Source organism: Myotis lucifugus, unplaced genomic scaffold (assembly GCF_000147115.1).
Source record: "Myotis lucifugus unplaced genomic scaffold, Myoluc2.0 scaffold_176, whole genome shotgun sequence".
NCBI lineage: Eukaryota > Metazoa > Chordata > Mammalia > Chiroptera > Vespertilionidae > Myotis > Myotis lucifugus.
This window is the reverse complement of record NW_005871224.1, coordinates 2062180-2089972: the sequence shown is the minus strand read 5'-3', so window position 1 is coordinate 2089972 and position 27793 is coordinate 2062180. Positions and strand designations below refer to the sequence as shown.

The following is a 27793-nucleotide window of genomic DNA, read 5'->3' as shown; positions in this document are numbered from 1 at the left end:
CGCATGTGGCTCGTGAGCCGCAGTTTGCCGACCACTGCACTAAAAGATTGGCCTTACTAATAACGTGTACCTGGCAACTCCCCATACTTGGAGGACTTTGAAATATCCTCTGACTGAGTAACAGGTGCATGGCTGATGGTAGCTGGGTTGATGTAGTGAAAGGAGGTGAGTGGACAGGGATGGAGAGGACAGTTTGCTATGGGCCTTGGGCAAGTCACTCTCCTTGTTTGGGTCTCATTGTAAAGGCAGGAGATTCTGCCACCAGAGGAGTTCTAGGCTCCAGGTCTATGAATCCACCCATGACAGGGCTCATAAGCTGTCTGCCCAAGTGGCATTTCTCTAGACAGCCACGTTAGAGTTTTATGTTCTCAAAGCCAAGCACAAGCTCATTAAAGCCCTATGAAGACTCACCAGGGAACCTGGCTGGATTAGGACTGCTGCTATTACTGTAGCAGGCAGATGGGCTCTTATCAAACAGGCAGGAAGCACCCATTTGGGGACAGAGGGTTGAGTGGCTGTTGAAACAGGAGTTACTGATTTCCAGAGCCTTTAGCGATGAAGTGAGACAGTGCCTAGGGGTTAGAGGCCATTCCGGGACATACAAAGGTAGTAAAATAGCTAGGTTTTATTTAACACAATCTGTGCTAAACCCTTTGCCTGCATTATCTCAGTTAATTTTTACTAGATCTTATGAGATAGGTACTGTTATGCCCATTTTGCAGACAGGACACTGAGGCCCAGAGAAACTGACTTGCCCAAAGGCACAAGGAGTGTCTCGGGCTGTCTGGATGCGCCTGAATGTACAGACTTGACTTACGGGGATATAAAGGCCACCCTCACCAGGACAGGGAGCGGGGGATCCCTCAACGCGGGATCTGGGATTCCAGGTTGGTGGCCCGCGTGTCTGAGAGTGGGGGAGGAGAAGGAATGCCAGAAATGGGCGACTAGAGGGGTGCGGAGGGCAAAGGGGGCCGAAATCTGGAGGATCGGGGGTGTTCAAGGCACGAGGCGCGGGTACCGGCAGCGCGCGGAGGCGGGGAGGATCCGGAAGCCCCGGCAGCAGCTCCGCCCCGGCGAGTCCAGCCGCCAGCCGCCTGCGCTGCGGGCTCAGACCTCCCGGCTCGACTGGCGGCGCGAGCGGCGGTGAGTACGGCGAGCAGCTGGACGCTAATGGGGGCGGCGGGGGCCCCCCCGGGCCGGGAGCGCGGGTCCCTGCGGCGCGAGCACCTGCCCGGGATTCGGGCGCAGTTGAGGTCGGGAGTCCCGAGGCATCGTGCCGGTCGCGGCGGCCCACGAACCAGGCGGGTCCCGGGGTGCGCGACCGGGTGGAGGGCGCAGGGCTCCGGCTGGAACTCTCTCGCGGGCCGGTTTCCAGCCTCCAGCACAGTCTCGGCCGCGGGACAGGCGGGGTTCCGCTCTTGCGCCCCGAGTGGGCCGGGCGCCCGCGGATCGCGTGCGGTGGGGTCGCGCCCCTGAGGGTGCGCGGTGCTCCCTCCGCGGAAAGGTCGTCCCGAGTCCTTTCAGGAAAGTCGGGGTTCGCTCTGGCGCCCGCGATCTTAAAGATGAGATTTCCAGAATCGTCACCCGAGGATTTAGAAACAAAACCAAACAAAACCCAACCAGTTCCCGGACGCGGGTCTCAGAAGTTCGGCTTCTAGGGGCCACGCCATCTGCGCTTTTGTCCTCTCCTCGGGAGAGCCTCGCCGGGCCCAGGACCGCCCTTAGTGGGTGCCTGTGTGGACACCTGAGGGCCTGGGGAGCACCGGGAAGTGAGAGTCCCGGACCAACGCAACCGGAGCTTTGGCCGGCCAGGCGCCCCGCCCCGAGATTGGCGCCCGGTGAGCGCTGGAGTCTGCCCATTCCCCGTCAGGATGAGAGCTGGTGGCACAGGCAAGGGAACCTGTGGCAGAGGTGGACATTGCCCCTCCCGCCAAGCGAGGCAGGGGCCCTCCCCTCAGCTTTCCAGGTCAGTGTGCATCTGGGCAGTGGGTTGGGTGTTATGCCAGGAGCTCCTGATCCAGGTCAGGGCGGGGGTGAGGGGTGTGTGTGTTGGGGAAATGGTGATTCATGGAAGGGCCATCATTTCAGGGAGCGGGCCTGTTGGACCTTCACTAGTTTTCACTTTTGTCCTTTGGGACAGTGGGGCTGATGTCACTCACCCTTTGGTGGTTGGGAAATCCCGTTTCTGGAAGCCACAGGGCATTCCTGTGTAACCCATCAGGTTAGGCTCTCCCACCAGTCTTCCCATGGGGGTACATCTCTCCCCTCCGCCTTGGTTCAGGGCTGTCTGGGAGGAAAGTTGGCCCCGCAGTTCTCCTGGGGTCCTTTTAAGGAACACCATGGTTTGCATTCATGTGAGCCACTTAACTTTCCTACCCCTACCCCCAGGGCCTTCCTGGGGTGGCTCTTTTAAATTGAGACTAACCTGGATGCCTGTGAAGAGAGATTGTATCTGGGATTCTACCACCGTTTGGTTTTTATCATAGTTGGATCAGAATCCAGAGAGCAGGTGACTCGCTCTATCTGGCTAGAATAACACCCATGCTGCACTTGGCTTCCCCCACAGCCAGCCCTGGCTTTGGATTCTAATGTGCACCAGACTCTCTAAGAAACACTTACTGTAGATCTACAATGGGAGAGGCCCATCTTCCCTCTTTCCTATTCCTTTAAGGCATTAATAATAGATGCTTTTATTCACTTTTGAAAAAGTATCCTTGTTGTAATGTTTCCCTGGATTAAGTGACTTGGTGATTGATCTGAGCCGGAGGATCAATTGGGTAAATCTCTAAAATACTAGACTGAAGTAATTGGCTGTCTTTGGTGAGTAAATTTCCTGTTGTTGCTTCAGTCCATTCTATGGGCTGGCTGGCTGTGGGGAAATCAAGTGCTACCCTTGCCCTGGAAAGGACACAGAAAAATTGGTTCCTGGTCCTGAGGGGTTTTCGCTGTGGGTGGAAAGTGGAAACACACCGTTGTGAAAGAGCCAGTGCTCACTAATGCCTGGAAGGGGGTTGGGAAGCGTGGGAGGGAGGGTGCTATGAGCTTGGGGCCAGGTTAACTAAGAAAAGTTTAGTAGCAACGCTGAGGCCTGAACACCTTTGGCAGAGGGACATGTGGACACGGTGGACAGCATTCCACATTTGTAGAAGCATCTCGACAAAGTTTTCGAGGAGGCACAGACATGCCCAGGGTTAAGGACACTAAAAGGGGAACCATTGAGAGGGAAGGAGCCAGAAGGCATTTCCAGTCCAAGTTGATTTTCAAGGACATAAACATGCATTGCGGCCATCGACCCCCCATGCTGACCAGAGGGGTGTGTGACCAGAGGTCTGAGAATAGGCTGGTGCCCAGCAGGGACGTAAAATTCTCCTGCCCCAAGTGAATCTCCCCACAGCTATAGATCCACACGAGGATGCCCCAGAGTCTTGGTATGGGACTCGTCCTCTGTGTTGCTTTTGCTGCTGTGAAAATAGCCCTGTGGATGAGGGGATCCACCTCTTCAGGCAAATAGACCTCCTCAACTCTGTCTCTCTTTAGTACAGGCGTGTCTGTGATGTCTTTGGTGCTCATTGGGCTGCCCATGGCCTGTTCTGCACTTGATTGGTGTTTACTTACCGTAAAATTGTTATTTGAGCCTAAAGTGGTACTTTCCTGAATCCTCAAAATTTCATCCTGTTGTTTGAATCTGCGTGGGCGCTCTGGGCAGCTGTGGTAACACTTCCGTACCTAATGAAGTTCTCCCTTCAACTTACTTATTTCAGTAGAAGAACTGTGTGTAATTTCATAGGGTTTAAGGCATGGACAGAATCGAGGGTGTCTGTAGTGATTTCCTGCTCATCTCCTAGGTAGGAAGTTAATTCACCAGGATCCTGAACGCCTGAGGCACTTTCTTCTGTATTGCTTTCTTATTGGTGTTAACTGATGGAGAATTTAAACTATTTAGCTCAGGGAGCTTTAGAATTGACCGTGTTTCTGGGGTAAATTTAAGAGCTTAGCACTGACTTGCCTGAACCTTGAGTCCAGGAAGGTTACTCATAGATGATGCATTGCTATTTTTTAAAGAGATATAGAAAATAACAGTATTACAGAAAGTGTGGAAGATAGAAGAAAATGAGGCTAATCTCACCGAGTGCACGGTTTGTTTGTTCATTCATCGGTCTGGTCTTTTGTCATGGTGCCTGTTTTTTTTATGAAGTTGCAATCAGGGTACACACACTTCTGCCTCCTGATGCAGTCCCAGTCATGTTCTCATTGCACAGTTTCATCAAAAGCCATCATTCCTGTGGAAACTGGGGATGTGGTTTCAGCAGGAACCCAGAGGGAAATTGCCCTTTCTGGTTCTCCCCAATCGAAGCATTTTTCATTCCACAATTCACTGTAATTTGTACTCGCGCTATGTTTGAACCTGGCTTTCAGATTGTGGTAAATTTATCTTTGATTTGTGGAATATACTGCCCCGCAGAAACAGATTGAATTCATGAGATGGAATTTGAAAGCATTTCTCTGAAAATTTCACTGTGAGCTTCTGTATTTTTATGGAAGGATCCTGAGTTTGAATTTGTTGGGGGGTCAAATAGCCTAACAGCCATGGTACAATTTCTCACTTCCTTCCCGGAAGATGACCAGAGCTCCCAATATCCTCTTTTGTCTAAATTCTTTCTCCTTATTAACTTAGAGTTTAAGAAACATCATTTACGTTGGACATTTTCTGGAGCAGCCATCTGCAGGTTAAATTCCATTACAACAAAAACAGCCTTGCGGAGTCTTCATACTTTAAAGATGGCTAGCCAGTGGCCCTTACTTTAGGAATTTTGAGTGATACTCGATTTAATAAATGTGTAAGTGAAAGAGTTCCTTAGGACGTTTGTAATCAGGTTTCACTTATGCTCACATTGTTGTAAAGAACCTTTTTCTCCAGAGACAGTAAAAGACCAGATAGTTGGGGCCTTCCCCAGCTGGTCCTCCACCTTGTGTACAAACTGAGCTATTTTCTTTGGAGACCTGACCATTTGCATGTGTGCCCTTCTTTTGCTGAAGGAATCCTTTCTTTCCTGGGGTCTCCTGGGGTCACTTCTGTTAGGCACATATTCCGGGATGTCTCCTGGGTTTCTTTTCTGGGGCTGGAGAGTGGAGGCGGGGAATGGAATTGAATAATCTTCCCTTTTTTCTTCCTGAAAGAACTGATTTTAGAGGATTAAGTTGGTGGTGAAAACACTGCTTTATCTTCTCTCTGAAGGCCTTGTCCTTTTGTGTGTTGGTCTGATACCTAAATCTAGAAAACAGCTCTATACACATCATGAAGATGTATTTTTAGAAGAGTTTATTACCAACATGTGGTTAAGACCACTTTGTGCGTCTTTTAAAGTCTACACCTTAAGGGAGGGGGCACAGATTAGTGGAGTATTGATGTATATGCAGCTGGTAGGAGTTTGGGAGATTCCTTAAATCTTAAGGCCTGATCATTCCATTAAATTGGGGGTATATTTTTCTTTCTTTCTTAAACCTCCCCAACTAGAAATATTAGAAACCCTAATTTTTTTAACCTCCCCAATTAGAAATATTAGAAACCCCGCCTCCACTTAATCTTTTGTATTTATTCAAAATACACTTAAAAAATACTTTCATTTTTTTAAAACACACACACACACACATATATATATATAATTGAACTTGAACGACTTTGGATGGGGCCTGCCTGCCCTAGTTCACCTTACAGTTTAATTTTAGGTTTGCAGGAAAATTGCAGTTAATACAGGGGTCCCCATATACTCTCACCCAGTTCCCCTGTTGTCAACATCTTACGTCGTCACTGTGGTACATTTGTCACACTAAGAGACTGACATTGGTACCTCACTGGTATCCAAACTCCAGTTCCCACTGATGTCCAGTTTTCTGTTCCAAGATCCCATCCAAGGTACCACATTGCTTTTAATCCCCATCTCCCAGGGTTCTCTGGCCGGCTAGTTTCTCAATCTTTCCTTGTTTTTCAGGACTGTGTTTGAGGAGTACCAGGCAGAGATTTTGTAGACTTTTCCTCCAATTGGGTTTGTCTGATGTTTTTGTCCTGATCACACAGGGGTTATGGGTTTGTGGAAGAATGGCACAGGGGTGAAGTGCCCCTCCGGCTACATCACATCACCTGGGGTACATGGTAGCTGCCTGACATCGCTAACAACGGTAACCTTCCTCGCTAGGTGAAGGTGGGCTTTGCCAGGGTTCTCCACTGTAGAGTTACTCTTTTTCTCTTTTCATTTATTATTTAAAGACAAGATACTAAATCCAGCTCCCACCCAGGAGTTGGAGGGAAGAGATTAGGCTCCACCTCCCAGAGGGGAGGGTGTCGATGCATATCACTGGGAATGCTGTAAGGAAGACTTGTTTTCTTCAATTAAAAAATACACACTTCAGCCCAGCAGGTGTGGCTCAGTGGTTGAGCATCAACCTATGAACCAGGAGGTCACATGCCCAGGTTGCGGGCTTGATCTCCAGTAGGGAGTGTGCGGGAGGCAGCTGATCAATGATTCTCATCATTGATGTTTCTATATCTCTCTCCCTCTCCCTTCCTCTCTGAACTAAAATAGATCCAGAGACATGGAATCATCGAACAGGCCATCGAGCCTCAGAGGGAAGGCAGGGGAGAGTGGGTGGGAGTGGGAGGGAAGAGATCAACCAAAGGACTTGTATGCATGCATATAAGCATAACCAAAGGACTCAGACAGTAGCGGGGCGGGGACATGTGCTGGGGGGTGGGGGGAAAGTGGCCGGGGAGAGGTCAATGGGTGAAAAAGGAGACATATGTAATACTTTCAACAATAAAGAATTTAAATTAAAAAAAATGCACACGTTAAAAGAGCTGGCACTATAAATATGCCATCGAGGGAGGGTCCATGTCTCCCCAATCCCTCAGCCTGTTGTCTGGGGTAATATAGGTCATCTGTGTGCATGAAATCTCAGCTCTACAAACCGGTAGGCTGTGTTCCGCTTTCCGAAAACCTGGTGGGGAACCCAGAGAAACAGAACAGCCCATGCCTGGCCTGGAGGGGTGTTATGTGGTCCATTTGGGCAACAGAATCTAACTTGCAGACAGGAAGTAATTGGGACGCATGAGGAAGGCATATGTCACAAGGGCTGGATGGTGTGGGTTAGGTCAGGGGGAATGCGACAAGTTTGAAAAGAGCAGAAAGCATAACGTTTAACACCCGGTCTCACTTTATTCCCAAGTCTTGCTAAAGCGGAGACTATTGTTTTCCATCGTTTTCAAAGACATGACAGTTACAGTACCTGCAGGCATCTGGAATAGAGCCAAACTTGAGGAAAGAAGCAAATATAGGACTCCCCGGAGTGTAGATGTTATCATTCGGCCAGATGTCCGGGTTGTTTACCTTTCTCATAGGAGATGCCCAAGGAAACTAGTAACTCTTACTTTACCTGGTTTTCGGGCATGGGAAGTCGGGAGGGAGCTGTGAATCGGCAGGAGGAGAGGCGGACTGGGGCTGTGCTGCATCAGGCCAGGTTGGACCTGGGCAGCCCGGGCTAGCATGGCCGACACAAGCACTTTCTTAGGTATTTATTTTTGCTCATTTTAAAAAGGCAGGGAGAAGTATGGGATCGATTTGAGAACATGGTTAAGATACTTTCTGGGGAGGGATGTTGAAAGAGACTGTCAGTCTGAATGAAGCAACACCAGAAATCATGAGACTGGCATTTTTGTTATGTTTAGACCTCATCTGGGGGGAGGACCCCCTTGGCCATGGGCTGTGAGGCCTTTGATGCGTGTTTATACTGACGGGAGAGTTGTTGGTGGCTCCTGCTGTGGTTGGCTTCTCCCAGTATTCTAGGTTTTGAGACTTATTTTTAGAATCTGAACTCCCCTTGGCAGGAGTTGAATACTTTTGGGGGGTTTCAAAGTTGCTTTTGGGCTACTGGTTAATGAAACAGAACCCTTGTGTGAGGTCCCTCCTCAGTAGGTCCAGCCTGGTGCCCAGGCCCTTTACTTGCCTTAGAATCTGGACTCAGTTTCCCCTTTGTGTCTGCCTCCATATCTTCCTATATGGGCTCCTTAGGGCCATCGAGGGAGGGTCCATGTCTCCCCAATCCCTCGTCCACCATCAGCCTTCAGAACCTCCCCCACGAAAAATGGGTAATAGCACGAAATGCAAAGAGAAGAACTTTATTTTGGTAAATAGGATGTGGTCGGTTCAAATTTGGGAATTATATAGCAGGAATGGTAGAGCACACATCTCACCAAATAGAAACGATCAGCTTAATCACTGTGCAAACACTCGGGGAGGGGCCCAAGGCCAGGTGCTGGGCAGGGATACAGTTCCAGTTCATGGGACAAAGGGCTGTGATGATGTCATTTCACCCTGAGGCGGGAGGACAGAGGAGGCCAGCCTGGGGAAGGCAGATAAGGGTTTGCAAAGGAGGCCTTTTCCCCCATTAAAAGGTTGAACTTATTTTAATTATCCTATATAATAAAGAGCTAATATGCTAATTAGACCGACCAGCTGAACAACCATCCTGACAACCTTCTGGACACAGGGCCGGCCAGGGCTGCGAGGGCCAAGCCCCTTGCACGGATTTCGTGCATCAGGCCTCTAGTAAATATATAATTATAAATATATATTGTTATAATCAATAAATTATAAATTCATTGTGTTATAAATAATACATAATTGAATTTTTTCTTAATGAGATTTTGATTATATAATAGTGCTCTGGTTTAATATACAAAAGATCAGCAAGGGTGTAAATATGAAAAGTGTTCGTCCCATTGCATCCCCAGTTCACCTCCTTGCTTACAGACAGCTACTGTTATCAGTTTTTTATGTATCCTTTTAGAGATATTTCATTCATCTTATATAAGGAAATATGCATATCCTTCTTATACACAAATGCTGACTTGCTGTAATTGCTGTTCAAGCTATTCATGCAATGATATATTTTAGGGATCACTGCATTTCTGCACATAGAACTTCCTTGTTGCATACCATTGCCTTGGGTGGATGGACCATCACTGGCACCTATTAACCAAACTCCAGATTTTATGTGAAGGTCACCAGTTTTTTTCCGCTGGATTCTGTTCCAGGATCCTACATTGTATGTAGCTGTCATGTCTCCTCCTCCTCTGGTTTCTTTGACCTTGGCAGTTTTGAGGAGTACTGGCCTGTTCCCCCGTAAAAAGTTGTCTGGTCTGGGGTTTGTCTGATGTTTCCTCATGATGAGCCTGGGGTCAGAGGTTTCGGGGAGGAAGACCACAGAGCTGAAATGCCCTTTCCACCCCATCCTGTTAGCACGTATGTGATGTCCCCGTGACTTTTCCCCGACGATGTTAAGCCTGGCCATCTGTTTCTGTTGTTTTAACTGCACCTCCCTGCTTGGGAGAGAGATGAGCATCGTTTTGTATGTGAAGACGAAGTTGTCCAGGGATGGGTCATGGTCAGCTCGATGGGTGTGGGGTTGAGGAGTAGGGGGACCACAGGAACTGTGTGCAGATCCCCAAGTCCCTAGGGACCTGCTGTAGCAGGACTGACGGGGAAGGAGCAGCCCTTGTAGGAGACAGAGGTTCCGGGCCAGGCCGAAGGAGGAGGTCCTTCCAGAGTGGGTGCCTGGCAACTTCGGGACAGGAGGACAGGAAATGGAGTGGGCTGGGAGGAAGGAGGCTGGAGATGGAGGGTGAATCGGTGTGGGAGAGAGGCAGGGAGCCCCAGGGGCTGAGGCCCAGGCTGAGGGTACAGGGGCGTTGTGCTTTTACATTTTAACAAGGAAAGATTTGAACCACTGCAGAGAATGGGATGCACGCAGTGGGAAGGGGTCTGTGCTTGGGTCTTCCTGCCGCCTAGCGGTGAAACCTCTGTGTCACTGTGGGCAAGTGACCCCCCCGCCCCCGGGCTTTCCTCAGCTTCCCTGTAAATAATTAGAACTGGTTGGTATGCCTATAGCAACCCACAAGCCCAGTGTTCCGAGTACACCCACTAACTTCATTAGTACAGCAGCCCTCCAAGGGGTAGGTAGATACTTTTTTCAACCCATTTTCCAGATGAGGAAACTGAGGCCACACAGAAATGAAGCAGCCACCCAAGTTCAACCAGCCTGGAAGTGGCAGGGTTGGAATTTGAACTGAGGGAGCTTGGTGCCAGAGTTTCTGCACTTAAACATTAGACCTGCCTTCAAATCCCATTGTCTTAATATTGTTTTCTTTTGGCATTTTCATTCCCCTTTCCATGCCCTGCCTGCTCCCTCTCTTTCCTCGGAGTGACTGTTGGGTATTCAGTAGGCCAGGCCACGGGCCATGCCGTTCCTACTGTGCCTTGAGAGATGAGTGGTACCCGTCCACGCTTGTGAATGGCAGGGGAACACAGACAGATGTTTCTGAAAATGCCACACCTGGGCACCAGGCAGAGCTGTCCGTCCTGTGACATTTCTGAGCTCAGTGGCCTCGGTTTCCCCACCAGGTCATTTTCTGATTGGATTTTGCTATGAAGCCCTTCGTATCTTGAACAATTGTCCGAGGAGAATTCTCAGTGTTGGGCATGATCTCTCTGTTCTCTTCCTCCTTTGCTTTGGGCCCCGCCTGCCGGTGGGTCATTCCACCAGAAAGGGACGAGGGTGGGAGGGAAAAATGACCCAAGATTCCGTAGGTCCCTCATTCGCCACTATCAGCCCCTCCGTCCTTGCCAGGTATTGACAAGCACCGAGGATGGAGAGGTGTGAACTCTGACTCCTTCCTGTCCACACTAGTCAGCAGGAGTTACTGATGGTGGGTCTCAGGGTACAAGCGACTTAGAGCCTCTAAATTTTCTCCTGAAAAAGGACAGGTTGTCATTGCCCGAGAATGGGTGACACATCATCCATGTTGAGCGAGTGGCTTAAGAGCCACACCCAGGACCAGGGAGTGAACACGGAGTGACAGGTATTTCTGAGCTTGGGGTGGTGGCCGTGATCACGAGTCCAGATCTTGAATGGATAATAAAGTCGCAGGAACTGCCACTTCCGTCACCCAGCCAGCATCGAGGAATAAAAATGAACCGATCTTGAGGTTCGGAGACTGTGGTTTTCGTGCTGATGTTATCTTGTCGGTGTTTGCACGCCTCCACACTTCCCCTTTCAAGTTCTTTCCACCCACGTCTTGACTTGCTTTCCTGCTGCACATCCCAGGGTCCCCTGTTGCGAAACATCGCTCCCCCCAGGAATCCTGGAGGAAGCGAAGGATTCCAGACCCAATTAAGTGACTCCAGTTCTGGAGCATCTTTGGAGACGCTTTGGCCAAATCCTCATGTTGCCTTGAGAGCCTCCGTGATTGAGGCCTGTTGTCCCATGAATGTCTTTCTTTAAAAACTTTTTTCTCAGGTTCTAAGTGGAGGCTCTGAGGGTAAGACCCTCGCGTTTACATCAGCTTTCAGACCTGATGCCATCCAAGGTGGGTCTTGGTGTCCTTTTTATACCCAGGTATTTTCCACAGACATTTGTTGAAGCACCAGGGTGTCCAACGTGTCCTGGTTTGCCTGGGACTTTCCCAGCTGTAGCACCAAAAGTCCCGTACCCAGGGACACCCCTGGGCAAACTAATGGTGTGTCACCCTGTGAAGCACCCATGATATTTGGAGCTGGAGATGCAGATTTTAATACATTTCCAATCCTTGTTCTTATAGGGCCCACAGACTGGTCAGGAAGACATAAAAAAAAAAAAAAAAAAGCTCTGTGCCAAGTACAGCAGAGGAACACTTAGAGTAACAGCTGTCACATCCTGAGTACTTATGTGTCCCTCGCTCTGGTGCTTTCACAAGGATTCATTTCATCCTCCCAAGAACCTTAAGAAACTACCATTGTGCCCATTATACAGATGGAAAAACCGAGGCTCCAATGTCGTGCTGTGGGACATGGAGGAGCCTGGGTGTGACCACAGGCCATCTGGCTCCGTACCCTGCACCCTTGATTCTGCACTGGGTGGAGAGGTTTGGGGAGGAATTCTGCCTTGGGAAGGCCAGAAGTTGTTTCTTGGAGGGAGTGACATGCTTACTGGGATATGATAGGTGAAAAGAATTTGTAGACACTTTGGGAAGGAGGGAAAATAAAACAGAGAAAGAGGGTGGCTGGCATGTTGGAGACATCTAAGTGAGGCTGCAGATGTACAAAAGATCTGCATTTGCACTGGTGGTAGGGGGTAAGTGAGAGAGGGATGGGAAGTAGGGGCCCAGTGCATCCTGGGAAACCATCCTGGGCAACCTGGTACCTTTGGTCACCTTGGTGGGGCACGTTGGGAGGGTGTCAGAAAGACCCCAGGGGTCTTGATTTTAATGAATGGCATCACGGGATGGGCTGAACCAAGACTGTGGTGCATTTGGAGGCTCGGCTTGTGGGCCTTGGCCTGTGACATGGAGACCAGAGATTTCCAGCAGTGCCTGCTTTTTCTTTTTATTGAGGTGAAGTTCACGTACCATAAAACGCACCACTCAGAGTGTACAGTTCAGTGGCATGTAGTACCTTCACGGTGCCGTGCAACCGTCACCTCTCTCTAGTCCCAGAGCATTTTCATCTCCCCGAAAAGAAACCGTACCCATGAACAGTCATCCTTACTTCCTCCCCAGCCTCCCTCCCGCCCCTGGCCACCACTGACTTGCTCTCTGTCACTGGGTTTATCTTCTCTGGACATTTCAGATGAATGGAGGCACATATGATGTGGCCTTTTGTGTCTGGCTTCTCTCGGCATGGTGCTTTCAGGACTGGTTCTGGGGGTGTCTTGGCGCTGAGTTATCAGTGACAGAGCTGCTCGGCCAGCCCTCTCGAGGCTCCTGGGAGTCAGTTTCTTCCCTTAGAGCTTAGGATTCCAGGCAGACTGCTGCCAGTCTTGGCTCCCAAACGTCGAACAGGTGCAGGCACAGGACGAGGGAGACGGCCCTCAGGCTCGTGGTGAGCCGAGCGCCTGAAACAGCAGCCCTCCTGGTATGTGTCCGCGGATTCTAGAGCCGATGAGGCCAAATGTTTGAGGAGCAGATCCATTGCTGGAAGTGAGTTTATTCCCACGTTCTGGGGTTTCAGGATCAGCGAACTAATGGCAGCTCAGGGCCTGAAGGCGTGGCTTTTCTCTAGGATTTCCAGGGCTTTTCCCATCTCTTCTTTCTTTCTTTTTTAATATATATTTATTTATTTCAGAGAGGAAGGGAGAGGGAGAGAGAGAGATAGAAACATTAGTGATGAGAGAGAATCACTGCTCGGCTGCCTCCTGCACGCCCCCAACTGGGGACCGAGCCTGCAACCCAGGCATGTGCCCTGACTGGGAATCAAACCGTGACCTCCTGGTTCAGAAGTCGACGCTCACTGAGCCACACGGGCTGGGCTGCCTTCCCTTTCAACAGAGCAATATTAGAAAGCCAGCACTGAACTGCTCTGGGATTCCGCTGGTTAGAGGCCTTTGCCTTTTTCTCCCCTTGGTGTTGCAGCCTGTGGCGGAGATATCCGAGCCCACGGTCACTTACAAAATGTGCACCTCAGAAATCCGGAGGTTCCCCCCTTCATTGTTTGTCTCCCCAAACGAGAAGGAAGAGCTTCCTGGACGTTGCCTCTGGTTGATCATTGAGACGCTGGCCCCACCCTGTGAAAGCAGATTGCTTTGCATTGCGGAGCCCCAGGGACAAAACTGCCAGGTCTTTCCCTTCGTCTCGGTTGTGTGGTGTGAAAGCCTGAAATGCATCTTTTCACCCTTGTTAGGGAGAGTGATACCTTGAGAGGTGTGCAAATGTGTTGCTTCCACTGAGAATTTCCTTAAAAAGTTTTCTGCCCTAACTGGTTTGGCTCAGTGGATAGAGCATCAGCCTGCGGACTGAAGGGTCCCAGGTTCGATTCCTGGTCAAGGGCATATACCTTGGTTGTGGGCACATCCCCAGTAGGGGGTGTGCAGGAGGCAGCTGATTGAGGTTTCTCTCTCTTTGATGTTTCTAATTCTCTATCCCCCTTCCTTCCACTCTGTAAAAAAATCAGTAAAATATATTTTTTTTAAAAAGTTTTCTTTAAATTTTTTATGTTTAAAATCTTTACTTTTGAAAGTATTACACATGTGAGAATGTACTTCCTATTCGTTTCATTTGGGGGCAAGGTGTGCAGAACGAGGCTGCTGATGGTGCCTGGACCTCCGAGCCTGGGAGGTGCTCTGGTGGATCCTAAAGGAGGACTCCAGAGTTCGATGGGCGTGGGTTCAAACCCCGGCCCTGCCACGGTGTCTGTGTGACTTTGGACAAGCAGCTTAACCTCTCTGGGCCCCAGTTTTCTCATTTATAAGTTGGGATGATGATAATTCCTGACTTGGAGGGTTGAAATCTACCTGGGATGGCACCTGGAAGGGCAGACATCACAGGGCCTATGACCATAAAGCAGTGGTTCTCAACCTTCTGGCCCTTTAAATACAGTTCCTCATGTTGTGACCCAACCATAAAATTATTTTCGTTGCTACTTCATAACTGTAATGTTGCTACTGTTATGAATCATAATGTAAATATCTGATATGCAGGATGGTCTTAGGTGACCCCTGTGAAAGGGTCGTTCAATCGCCAAAGGGGTCGTGACCCACAGGTTGAGAACCGCTGCCATAAAGTAAGAGCCCCATATGGTTCATGTAAATGCAGCTGTGAATCTGGGCTTGGGGTGGAGAGTAGTAGATTTTGCTCAGGCCAGACCTCTGGACTCAAAGATGCCAAAATAAGGTTAAACAGCCTCCTTATCTGGTTCGCCTTATACTCTTCCGTTTCTTTCTGGGGTGAGAACCCAGCAGATTCAAGACCCAGACGAGTGACTGGTGACAAGAGGAATTGGTCAGCCCAGCCCTGCTTGGCTCCCATGCAGAAAGGAGTGTCACCCTCTCCTGCCCACCCCCTCAGCTGTGACTCATGAGATTGAGGTGTGAGAGGGCTGGGCATGCCTGCAAAAGAATATACAGATGGAAGGGACACTAGGACTCGGTCAGCAGAAGGTTAAAATGCGTTTGGACGATTGCATTGATGACAGCAAGAAAAGAGGAGACACATTTTAGAAATACTAGATGAATAGATGTTGGTGATTTTTGGAAAACTCATTGGACCCACACTGTGGATTCTCAGGGGTGACCCAAGGGAGTGAAAATCGGTTCTTGGGGTTGGGGGACGGGAGAAGCGAAAAAATATCTTAGATATTACAGTGGTGTGTGGCCCTCCAAAATTCAACCCTACCCAACAAAATCTTATTTCTCACTATTTCATTACTCTTGTTAGGCAGAAATTAAATTATGTTTAAATTAATTAATTAAATTTAAATATAATTTAATTTTACTCTCTGGATCGGGGGTGGGCGGGCAGTGGGGGAAATAGCTGCAGTGAAAACAAGCTTGAGAAATCCTGTTCTCTACTGGTTCCGTGAATGAGCGACTCCCAGACGCGTTCCTCTAGGCTCAGAGGTGATATCTACATAACCCTCACTGCCCATTGACGAGAATAAGTTTCACTAAGCAAATCGTTGAAATTTGGAACAAGGGAAATTTTCTGCGAATGACCCCAACATTCCAAGTGGCCTAGTTACAGATAAGAAAGTGGGGGCCAGGCTTATGCAGCTGGTCATGAGCCAATATTTCCAAGGCCAAGCCCAGTTCTCGTGTCAGAAATGCAGATCCAGGGATTGGAAATGGCTCCCTTGCCTTCTTTTTTTTATATATACTAGAGGCCCTGCGTACGAAATTGTGCGCAGGTATGGTCCCTCGGCCTCGCTTGCCATCAGGGCCATCTTCCCCGGCTGCTGGCAGCCGGCCCCGCCCCTCACCCCCTGCCTCCACCCACCCTGGTTCCCTGTTCACCATCCAACAGGGGGGAGGGCAGGGGAGGGACCGAGAGGTTGGCCATTCCCGCCCACTCATCGGCCCCACCCCTGCCACCAGTCGCCCTCTGTGTGTGCAACCGGTGGGGCAGGGGCCTTGGCCTGGCGCCACCTGCATCCCCCGCCACCCACCCCAGCTCCCCGTTTGCCATAGGCGATTGGAGCCTGCAGGTGGGGGAAAGGGACCGAGAGGTGGTCAGTGCACCTCATAGTGACTGGTCGAGCAGTCATTCTGGTCGCTGGGCTTTTATTATATAGGATATATTTTTTTATTTATTTCAGAGAGGAAGGGAAAGGGAGAGAGAGTTAGAAACATCAATGATGAGAGAGAATCATTGATCGGCTGCCTCCTGCACACTCACTGCTGGGATCGAGCCTACAACGGAGCATGTGCCCTTGACTGGAATGGAACCTGGGACCCTTCAGTGTGCAGGCCCATGCTCTATCCACTGAGCCGAACCGGCCAGGGCCTCCTTTTCCTTTTCTGTAACCAGCACTGACGTTCAGAGACAGAGCATTGGATCCTGTGCAGCAGGAGATGCAGGGCCCTCCTTCCAAAGGTGTCCAGAGTGTCAGGGTGGTGGCCCGGAGTTCCCACCCTTGAGGGGCCTTGTGAGTGGAGCGCCCTGTGGGACTGCACAGGTTCCTGCCTGGTCACACTTTCCATTCCTCAGCATTTTCTTGATTCCTATGGGGTTCGTGTAAGGTCATGGAGACCGGCCTGCAATGTGTTCTGGTAAATGAGCAATCGAGAAAAGCCATTCTCAGGTTTAACAACAAAGTTAAACAATGCGGGGTGGGGGACCCCCTTGTTTATTCCTGTATTTGCCCCCACAAAAAACTCCCGGTAACCATGGCAACCAGGGCTCTGCAGCCATGCCTCCAGGCACAGGATGCTAAGGCTGTGCTTCTATGAGCAAAACTGTGGCTTTGCGTTTTATAAATGCTGAGATACTTTCCTAGGGTTTCCAGTTTGTCCCAGAAAAAGGGACACGAGTGTTAGATATCATGGTGCTGGCACCTCAGCACACAGGCAGCCTGATCAGCGTGACAGAGGGCTCTCGGTGACAGTGGAGTGTGCGTGTGCTGTGTGTGTGGGCATCTGTGTCTGTGTCTGTGTGTTGGGGTGAGAGACTGCTGCTCCTAAGAGTGTCATGTTGTGGGGGTAGGAGGAGGGAGAGGAGGCGGGTTGAGCGCATTCTTTCTGGAAGGGTGAGTAGGTGGGTGGCTAGCTGGGCCTCCTGCCCTGGGGGAAGTCAAATAAAAAGCAATGCGGAGGGGGTGGACGTGGGTCTGAGTGAAGTGGCATTTCCTGGCCTGGGGCCTGGGGAAGGAATGCTGTGGAATTTATTTAGAAAGCTTTCAAACCAGCTGGTTATGGGTTGTTGCTTTTTTCTTTCTTTTTTTATTTTTATTTTTTACTATTCTAGTTTGTTGCTCTTGTTCTTTCCAAAATTATAAGCATGCTTATGTGGCTGCTTGATCAAAAGCAATGTTCCCAAGAGACAGTGCCCTGAAATTCCAGGAAATGGAATGTGACTATGAGAAAGATGATGCCTGGTTCATGAACGGGGATCCTGGGCCTTAATTTCCAAAACAAGGAGTTCTTTACAGTTCAGGGACAGGAGGCTCCTGCCCCCGACACTTGTTATGTCCTCTCTTTACGATTTCTGGCCACGTTTCTTTATTCTTGGAGGAGAGAGGTGGTGGTTTTGAAGTAAAGGAATTCCGCTTCTGAGTTGAGTCACTGATTTCCAGCGGTTTGACCCAAACTATTTGCACAATTTAGGGGACCCCAGACCTTATGTTCCCCTCCCCAAAAGCACTCCGATTGCAACCGCAGCAAACAGGGCGATTTTAGGCTTGCCGCATGCATGGCGTTTTCTGCTCTCGTGGTGTTTTTCCATAGGACTCAGTGTTCAGAATAAATGGTGTCAGCAGCCAGGGTTTGCCTTTTCTGAGACAGGAAGGGACAGCACGTCCTTGACGTTGAATGTGGATGTAAATTCCTGCAAAGTACCTTGGCCTGTTCCCCCAGCTGAAGACTCAGGAGCCCAGAGCCCAGTCCCTGCAGGAAGCAGATGGGGAAGTGCCTGGGGCAGCCTGAGGGGACATCAGCAGACAGCAGACATAGGGGTGATCCTGATAGAGAAGGGTCTTGGGCTGGTCTTTGTGGTCTTTCTTTGTCCTTCTGCATTTCTGTATCTGTGTGTCAGAGGAACCTGGCAACCTTCCTTAACCACTTTTCACAGTGTTCTCATTTGTAACCCCTGAGCCTGAGCCTGTCTTCACAAAGGTGACCGGTGGCCTGCCCTCCGGCTTCACCCTCCCCTGTAGACTTGGGTGTCCGACCTGCTGTCCTGTCACCCAGACATGGGGCCTTCTGTGGTTTTCTTCTTGCTTCTCTTACTGACCGTCTGTGTCATCTCCATTTTCTAGGGTTGGACCTTCCTCTTCTCTATAACCTTCCATGGTTCCCATTGCTCCGTAGCATTGCTCTCCCGTAGAACCAAGAAATGGGCCACATAGGTATTTTAAGTTGTTTAGTAGCCACATTTTAAAAAATTTAAAAGATACAGCTGAAATGCATTTTAACAACATATTGTAACTCAGCTCCATATACCCGAAATAGTATCATTTCGACATACAGCCGATATTTAAAAATTATGAACGAGATATTTCACATTCACGTTTTTAAAAGTACTTGAAATCGAGGGTGTATTTTACATCGACGTACCCCCAAATTACATGCCAAAATTTTATCAAAAACATTCGATCTCGATTCAGAGTTTATTAAATTTGCTGTTGCAAAAATAGATTCACCTACCGGAGGTGTCCCAGACTTACATAAAAGTTTTCTAGTAAATGAATTCCATATTCAGTTTTCAATTTAGATTGCTTAAACTTGAAAACAATTTGAAAATTGAGTTCCCCAGTCACACTGGCTGTATTTAAAGTGTTCAACAGCCTTGTGAGGCTGGTGGTGACCCTATTAACCCAAACAGACAACGTTCCATCCTTCCAGAAAGTTCCATTGGACAGCACAGTCTTATAAAGTCCAAACACCCCAAAAGGACTTTCAAAATGTTCTACAACCCAGCCCCAACCCGAGGAGCTCTACGTATTGACTTTGTCTTGTGCGTGTCCACTTTCCGGTGCCTCTCTTTCCTCCCACTTTGAAATACATGCCCTTCTCTCCCCCCAGAGAAGTCTTTTTTCAGGCTCGGCTTGATGGCAGCGCTTCCTCGAAGGATTCTCCCCTTCTCCCCGCAGCAGAATTAATCGCTGCCTCTGCTTCCCACGGGTTCTAGAAGACCCAGCCGAATGGGAAGGGGCCGCAGGCCCGTCGGAGCCCCCGGGGCCTCCGGACCGTGGCTCGCTGCCCTGGGAGCTCATATCCCCATTTCTCCTGAGACAGGTTTGAATGGATCTCTAACAGCAGCCTTGGCCCTGCCCTGTTGCCACACAAAGGACGGCACTGTGTCCTCTCCGTGGCTGCCCCGGGGCTGTGAGCATGGGCCTTCAGACAGGAACACACCCTGGGTACAGGCCATGTAATTCTAGGCGGGCATCGGCTCCACCAGAAAAAAACCCTTTCTTTGCCCTCACAAAAGGAAATGTGGGCCTGGCTGCTCTGATACTCATTTTTCAAAATGGGAACTGTGTGTGTGTGTGTTTACTTTTTAAAAAACTGTAACATACATTCAGAAAAGTGCATAATCGTACAACTCAGATTTTCACAAAGTTAACGTACCCATGTAACCGCCCCCCGATGAGGAAAGAGAACATGACCAGCACCCCCAAAAAGGCCGCCTCCCCACCCCATTCCAGACTCTTCGCCGCCTCCTCAGAGTCACCACTTTCCTATCTTCTAGCCCCATGACTCATCTTGCCCGTTTCGGAACTTCGTGTCCAGGGCATCACACGCTGTGCATTTTTGGCGTCTGGCTTTTGGGCAGCACTCTGTTTGCGATAGCCTGTGGTTGGTTTCGAATGCCTTTGTCTTTTCTGGCATTGGAAACTTTTTTTTTTTTTTTTACAGAGAGGAAGGGAGAAGGAGAGGGATAGAGAGTTAGAAACATCGATGAGAGAGAAACATCGATTCAGCTGCCTCCTGCACACTCCCTACTGAGGATGTGCCCTCAACCAAGGTACATGCCCTTGACCGGACTCGAACCTGGGACCCTTCAGTCCGCAGGCCAACGCTCTATCCACTGAGCCAAACCGGTCAGGGCCGGAAACTTTATTTGTAAAAAAAACACAGCGGTTCAAAACGCAGAAAAACACTCAACGTGAAAAGACAGGTCCTCGGGTGGTGGTTTGAAGTGTGAAGAACCTTCTGCTCCAGTTCCGTTCGTTGATGTTTGCCCTTGGGGTTTTCTAGGTTTGTGTGATTTTCGGGTGTCATTATTTACCTTTTATCTTTACTTAGTGAATCCTGATTAAGGTGATAATTCTTGGGTCTTGAAAGGATGTGAACTCCCTTTCTGGCTTTGACCAACGCTGGACATGAGTCATTTCCTCAGATTTTCTTTTTGTCAGGTAGAAAATTAAAGAAGAGGTTGGAGAAGAGAGAGAGAGAGGGATGCCAATTAAATTGCTTATGTGATGTCTTCTGGTTTTGCCTTAGGTGAAAATGTCTGCTCCAGGATTGTACCAGGCGGCCGCTGGGCCTTCGTCAATCCCCACCGCGCCCCCAACGTATGAAGAGACGGTGGCCATTAACAGTTACTTCCCCACGCCTCCTGCGCCCATGCCTGGGCCAACCACGGGGCTCGTGACTGGCCCTGATGGGAAGGGCATGAACCCTCCTGGATACTACACCCAGCCTGCGTCCGTCCCCAACGCCAATCCAAGTACGTGCGACCTCTCCGCCTCCCTGGTCCCCCTTCCCACCCTGGCCTTGGGGGCTCCGTGAGAATCCCGAAAGCGCCTCTGAGTCTAAGCGAAGTCAGTCCTATTTTCACTCGTATGAAATGTTACATACAGTCCCTTAGGTTCCGCATCGGTGAGGCCCATGGCTTTTCCATAATAAAGTACCGTTTATGAGCTTTCTCAAGTCCGCCATAAATCAACCCTTTGGCACTTAGACTATGCCAGAGAAATCTGGCAATGACAGTTTGCTTTTAAAGACCCCACCCTTCCCGCTGAGGTCTGATCGAAGCTCTGGGCGCTGAGTTCAGGGCGGGAGTAGGAGAGGGAGGAGAAGCAGCCCCGCGGGAGGAACGGGGGAGTGAAACCTGCCCCAGCCCACCAGCGCACCCTGTGCAAAGGGTGCTCCCCTGCCTCCCAGCACCTTTATTTTTATATCTGTTCAGGGTTTACTATCCAAAGTATATGAAGAACTCATACAGCTTAACACCAAAAAGACAACCCAGTTAAGAAATGAGCAGACAACCTGAAATAACACTTCTCCAAAGAGGACGCACAGATGGCCAGCAGACAGGAAAATAGGCTCATTGTCACTAACCATCAGAGAAACACAAATCAAAACCACAATGAAATATCACCTCACACCTGTCAGAAGGGGGGGGGGTGCTTTCTTTCGAAGCTTGTTCTCTAATCATTGCCTCCCAAACTACTTGAAAAGAAAGCACATGTAAAAAAGTATACCATGTGTAGTGCACAGAGAGCCACACGGCTGAGGCCGCGTGGTGCTACCGGGAGCAAGCTTGGGGCTCCGTCTGTTGGCACCTGCAGTGCTAAACTCCGGGGCAGTCAGGATCTGGGCGCACCGGCATTCATTTGTGTAGCCCAGTGAAGACACCAGTGTGGACACGACACATGCAATCAGGTGTGCAAGGCGTGTCTCACTCCCTTGCCCGTGGCACCCCATTGACCCTCACAGCTCTTAGGTCACCACTCTCAACGTTGAAGTCCGCCTCCAGCATTTCTCTTTGCAGACATAATGAATACAAATAAATGTTCTTGCCACTTCCTTTTCTTACAGAAATGGTAGCATGCTATACACATGCTGTGTGTGTATATGTATATTTTTTTGTATATATTATTTTTTTTTCCCACTCAACAAAATATCCATGTGAGTACACAGACAACTTTTTCATTCTCTTTTACAGTGCCAACAGAGTATAATGTCCAGCTTTTGAAATTTTGCCAGCCTGGTCAATAAAAAATTTTATCTTAGTACAGTTTTAAATTTCATGTACCTTAGAATGAGGGAGGTTTATCATCTTTTCATTTGTTTGAGCCCATCTGTATTTCCTAGTAATAACTCCACTTTTTGCTGGAATGAGCCGAAGCAGGTTCCTATGGTTGCATACTGTCACGCTGTCAAACCTTTTTCTCCCGGAAGCCGAATGTTTCTTCATGCTCTTATATTGATATCGGTCCTTGAAGGACCAACGTGGAAGAGCTGGATTTTGCCCCAAGTGTCCATCCTTCTGGAGAGAAAGGAAAAGGAGTCAAAGGTGATGGGAGGTGGGCTTTGCCTCAGGCATTGGCTCCAGCTTCCCAGACTTCATCGAGTTTTGCTGTTAAATGCTTGAGTTGGGAACAGGCAATATGGTGGCCTGTTGATCATGATTTAGTAACTTCAGAGCATCCACAGATGTGACATTCTTATATCCTTTTCCTTTCCTCTCTTCCTGTCTTCTCTTCTTCCTTCTTCCTTTGTTAGTCCATGCCTGTTATTCCGGATTAGAAGTCTGACAGGTCTCCCCGGGCTGATATGAGGGTCTAAGCAGGGCTGCCTTCCTTCCTCTAGGCCAGTGGTTCTCAACCTTCTGGCCCTTTAAATACAGTTCCTCATGTTGTGACCCAACCATAAAATTATTTTCGTTGCTACTTCATAACTGTAATGTTGCTACTGTTATGAATCGTAATGTAAATAACTGATATGCAGGATGGTCTTAGGCGACCCCTGTGAAAGGGTCGTTCGACCGCCAAAGGGGTCGCGACCCACAGGTTGAGAACCGCTGCTCTAGGCTCTAGGAGAGAACGCATTCCCTTGCCTGTGCCACTTCTTGGCTCATGGCCCCCTTCCTCCATCTTTAAAGCCACACCAGCAACCCAAGTCCCTCTCACTATCACATTGATAAGGGCAGAAATAGAATACTGGGGGCCAGCTATAATTGTAAGAAATATTAATCATGCTCTGTTAACCATGATGGTTTTGTTCTGATTAAAGAAGGCACATTCTAACCCTGCTGGGAGCTCACCTGGAAATGCAGCCCTTCCTCCCCATCAGGGAGCTGCCTATTATCATGGCAACATTAACAACCTTGTTGCAGAAACCAGAGCCACCAGCCCTTTGAAGACCGCCAGCCTTTGCAAATCTCCAGACTGTAAACTGCCCATTTGGCATAACTTTTTGCCTACTTACTAGCCCTTTGAAGACCCCTAGCCTTTGCATACCCGCAGGCCGTTGCAGATCCCCAGTCCCCATTACCTGTTGCCTACTTCCCCATGTAATCTTTGTCCTTCTACCCACTATCAGCAGCTGACTGGGGTGGGGGGCAGAACCGATTTTTGTGGGTGACCTGCTGCTCTCCCATCCTGCTGGCATTCCTGGAATAACTACTCATATATGACTCAGCCCTGTCTCTGCTTAATTGGCTCAAGTAGTGACAGGCAGCCCGGATCCATTGATTGTCCGGTTACAGCATCACATGTTGCTTCACGGCCTTGCCCTTGGGGACTTCCTGTTGCCTAAGGACACAGCTGATTCAAAGTCATGAGCAGCTCAGGAGGAAATCGCCAGGTCAGAGAGTGGTCCCCGGAGTCTGCCCCCCAGGACCTCACCCCCTTGGGCCTCAGTTTCCCCATCTGTAAGTAAGTAAGGGCTCATCAGGTACCTACACCAGTGAGTTCTTAAAGTGAGATAAAGTTTTATGAGTAATCATTTCATAAAAGTGCTCAAGTAACTTGGACCCCTTGAGAAGGGAGAGGACAAGATAACTTGATTATTTGAGATCACTCTCTGCTCAGTAAATAACTCATTCTTGCACCCCCCGCCCCCCCCCCCCCCAAAGTCTTAATAAAACTGACCCGTAGGTACTAGAGTAGGCTTCAGTGCTGCTTTTCTGGGAGGAGCCTCTTCTAGTCCTCCGAGAAGTGTTAGGCTCACTTAGCCCTGGGCGGCCATTCGTTTCCTCTTAGGGCAGTGGCATTCCGACAGCCCAAGGAAGGACCAGGAGGAAGTCCCTGTGACAGAAATATGAGCTTCAACAACTCTGCCAAATACCAAAAAAGAACATGTAAAGCTCTGAGGGCTTTGGGACTGACATGCCTAGATTCTGTCCTGATTGCGAATGTCTGTACACGTTGGCCCCTCAAAGGACGTTTCTGGAAATCTGCCACTTTCCTCTTTCTCCCTTTTTGTCATCCCCCTATTTTTTTTAATATTAGATTTGTGTGGGTTTTTTTTTTTAATATATTAGACTTGTGTGTTTTTTAATAGCGCATACATGTCAGAGCAAAGTGCTGCACGTACAACTACAAGTCATTTTGGCGGGGAAGCTTGTGAAAAATAAATCCACGGGCGAAGGTGCTCCAGCCCCTGTCAGCGGCTTCCTGGTGGTGGCTGCCCAATTTCTGCAGCCTCGGGCCTCCCCACCTCATTTTTTAAATTCTGGTAAAATATACAACATAAAATATATCATCTTAAGCATTTCCAAGTACAAGTTCAGTGGCACTAAGTACATTCATATCGTTGTGCCACCACCACCCATTTCCAGAGCTTTTCCATCTGGCAAAACTGAAACTCCATTAGCTCCCCATTCCCCATCCCCCAGCTCCTGACGACCACCATCTACTCTCTGTCTCTGAATTTGACTGCTCTGGTGCCTCCTAGACGAGGAGTCCTGCAGCATGTGTCCTTTTGTGTCTGGCTTATTTCACCAAGCATAACATCCTCACAGTTCATCCATGTTGCGTATGTTAAGGCTGAGTCATACTCCATTGTATGGATGGACCACATGTTGCTTATCTGCTCCTCCATCGATGGACATTTGGCTCTTGAAATAGAGCTGCGGTGAACAGGGGTGTGCAGGTAACTGTCGAGGCCCTGCCTCTACCTCGTCTTCCAGCAGATGTTTCCTGGTTTACTAACCGGGCTCTCTCCTCTCCCCTCCCACCAGTTACCGTGCAGACGGTCTACGTGCAGCAGCCAGTCTCCTTTTTCGACCGCCCGGTCCAGATGTGTTGCCCTTCCTGCAACAAGATGATTGTGACCCAGCTGTCCTACAACGCCGGTGCCCTCACCTGGCTCTCCTGTGGGAGCCTGTGCCTGCTCGGGTAAGTCTGAGGTCCACTCGAACCCCGGGCTCTCCCACATCCTCTCTCGCAGGATTTCCCAGCTGTAGCACATACTTCTGTCTTGTGGGGTGCCATCCTACGCATGTAGGATGTTGAGCAGCATCCCTGGCCTCTACCCACTGTGTGCCAGTAGCACCTCCCCAAATCGTCATAAATAGAAATCGTCTCCTGTTGAGAACCACTGCTCTTGAACATATCAAAGCTTGGAAGCTGCTGTCCTATCATTTCTGCTTTTTTGTTTGTTTGTTTGTTTGTTAATCCTCACCCGAGGATATTTTTCCATTGATTTTTAGAGAGAGTGGGAGACAGAGGAGAGAGAGAGAGCGAGAGAGAGAGAGAGAGAGAGAGAGAGAACCATCAATGTGAGAGAGACACATCAATTGGTTGCCTCCTGCACGCACCCCAACCAGAGATGGGGATGGAACCTGCAATCCAGGTATGTGCCCTTGATTGGGAATCAAACCTGAGACCCTTTGGTGCGAGGGCTGATGCTCTAACCTCTGAGTTACACTGGCCAAGGCCCATAATTTCTTCTTACTCATCTGCTCACACCACTCCCTGTATGTAGTGACCAGCATAGCATCCACTTGCATCTGTATAGCATGATACCTTAGGGATTTCTTTTTCTTCTAGAATTTCGTGACCTAAATAATAACGTTTGCCTGACTCTGAGAGAAGCTTTAAACATCGGCACATTAAAATACTCGATAGTCATCTCTTTAAAATGCCGCATCCTTTTTATGAGCCCAAGTATTTTTCCCATTGCCTCCACAAGGGGATGTGTAAATATTTATGTCTGCACCAAGGGTATTTTATTGAAAGAGACAATAGTTTCTGTTCTGAGAGAAACCTGTAGATACACAATTTAATTTCCCCCCCAAAACAAATAAAGGCAGCCTCCTGATTCCTGGCCATGGGCGCTCCCCGAAAACCATGGGCCGGAAGGTTGAGAACCACTGGGTTAGGGCCTGACGTACCTTTTTGGCCTCCACCAGCCAAACTGCTCCGGTCGCTAACCTGCTCCGCGGGCTGTGTCTGTCCCCCAGGTGCATCGCGGGCTGCTGCTTCATCCCTTTCTGCGTGGACGCCCTGCAGGACGTGGACCATTACTGTCCCAACTGCAAAGCTCTTCTGGGCACCTACAAGCGTTTGTAGGACTCGACCGGACCTGGAGGGAGCCGTGCGTGGCAGGAAGTCCTTCCCGACTCTCACCCGCTCCACCCCCGACTGAGGGCCCACCTCGGTGGTCTCATCTCTCCGCCTCTTCGTGTCTTCTTTTTGGGGGACATATCGCAAAAGCAACACACTTCCCAGACCCCGGAAACTGCTGCTTGGAGTCGTGCACAGGACATGCAAAGACATTGACCTTGAGGACTGGGTCAAGGGCTTCCCGCCTGCCCACGACCCAAGCCGTCCGTCTAACTGTGATGGTTGCCCTGCCTGAATACCTTCTGGTGATTGGCCTTGCCAGCTTCTTTCTCACCTCAGTGGGCCTTTCCGGTGGCGGCTCAGACCGAGAAGCCACCGGTGGCCTTATTTTTGAGACCGTTCTGGCCTGGATAGGACTCAGCCAGCCGGTGGTGCCGCCATCGCACCCATCTGATCGCACGTCCGACGGCAGAAATCTTGCCTTAAGGCCTCGGCTCTCAGATTCTGTAACTGCAGGCTTTCTGCTCGCACAAAAATTCACTTTCACTTTCTACTTCATTTTTAACGACCTGGAGGGACCCCTCACAGCCCCCAGACCCACACCCACGAGGTCATAGATGCATGCTAGGGGTACGGAGCTGGCCCTCGTCACTGGGCAGCTTCCCTCGGTTCTGGGTGCCAGACCCTCAGCCACTTTTCATGAAGGGCTTTTTCTTGTGGAGAAATTATTTGTATTAACAGTTTTTACGACCTTTTGGCCTTAAACACTTTGGACCATAATTTTGACGGAAGGGATTTATAGAACCATTTTCCGTGACCATATCGTTGGTGTCATTTTCCCTTTTGCCAGGGCACTCCCATATGCATATTTTTTCCTTCATAGAAAAAGCAATGGGTAATCGCATCCCCTGCCTTTCCTTGGGTTTTAGTGTGGTCCTTACGAACCTCTATCAGGGAACTCAGAGCGGGGCCCTTTGGGGATCCTGGGGGTGTGTTTGGAAAGACAAGGAAAAGCATGTGTGAGCACGTCGGGTACCACGGTGCTGAAACGCTTGGGACCTGAGTGATTGCAAAGGAATCTAAAGTCTGATTTTAGTTTTCAGAAATGGAATTTGTTGTATAACCCCGGGAGACATGATTTCTAGGACTCAAGCAGCAAGCCAGGGTTCTCGGGGGGCTGCTGTGTCATCTCTGAAATCAAAGCCGGACTCGACTTCCCAGGGTCCCCATTTTGATAATAAATAGGTCCAAGGAGTGCATGTGAGTAATATTATTTAGAAATCAAGCCTCGTCCTTGAATGAAAATCTGTGTATCGGCTGAAAATTAGTCATAATCGTTGATTCAGTGTATCCGTTTGATGTCTTGAAAGTTTCAGTAATTATTTTCTCAACGAATGTGGATACTACATCGTACTTTGGTGTTTATCTGCTTTTAAAAAAATAAAGGCTTTGGTTCACTTGGTGAACTATTTATCAGTTCTTACCGTGCGAAGAAAGGTCTCGTTCTTCTAGCCCTCGTGACAAAGGACCTGTAT

The 27793-nt window shown here is 49.2% G+C and overlaps 1 protein-coding gene across 2 annotated transcripts; it reads left to right on the top strand.

Moving 5' to 3' along the window:
• The first annotated feature begins 1066 nt into the window (after positions 1 to 1066).
• Positions 1067 to 27741, top strand: LITAF (lipopolysaccharide induced TNF factor). 2 transcript variants are annotated; one of them, XM_006096347.3, is made up of 4 exons: positions 1067 to 1143; positions 20464 to 20689; positions 24932 to 25088; positions 26156 to 27741. In XM_006096347.3, the coding sequence occupies exons 2-4, from the start codon at positions 20470 to 20472 to the stop codon at positions 26262 to 26264; spliced, it is 486 nt and encodes a 161-aa protein (XP_006096409.1). In that variant the 5' UTR covers positions 1067 to 1143; positions 20464 to 20469; the 3' UTR covers positions 26265 to 27741. The 2 variants fall into 2 exon arrangements, with proteins under 2 accessions (XP_006096409.1, XP_006096408.1); XM_006096346.3 differs by lacking the exon at positions 1067 to 1143 and adding an exon at positions 1501 to 1966.
• The last annotated feature ends 52 nt before the right edge of the window (positions 27742 to 27793 follow it).

Excerpts from the sequence above, each read along its gene's own strand:
- LITAF (XM_006096347.3), top strand. The coding sequence starts at position 20,470 with ATGTCTGCTCCAGGATTGTACCAGGCGGCCGCTGGGCCTTCGTCAATC. Across the intron at positions 20,690-24,931 it reads CGTCCCCAACGCCAATCCAA|TTACCGTGCAGACGGTCTAC; the intron begins GTACGTGCGACC and ends CCCTCCCACCAG. Across the intron at positions 25,089-26,155 it reads GGGAGCCTGTGCCTGCTCGG|GTGCATCGCGGGCTGCTGCT; the intron begins GTAAGTCTGAGG and ends TCTGTCCCCCAG.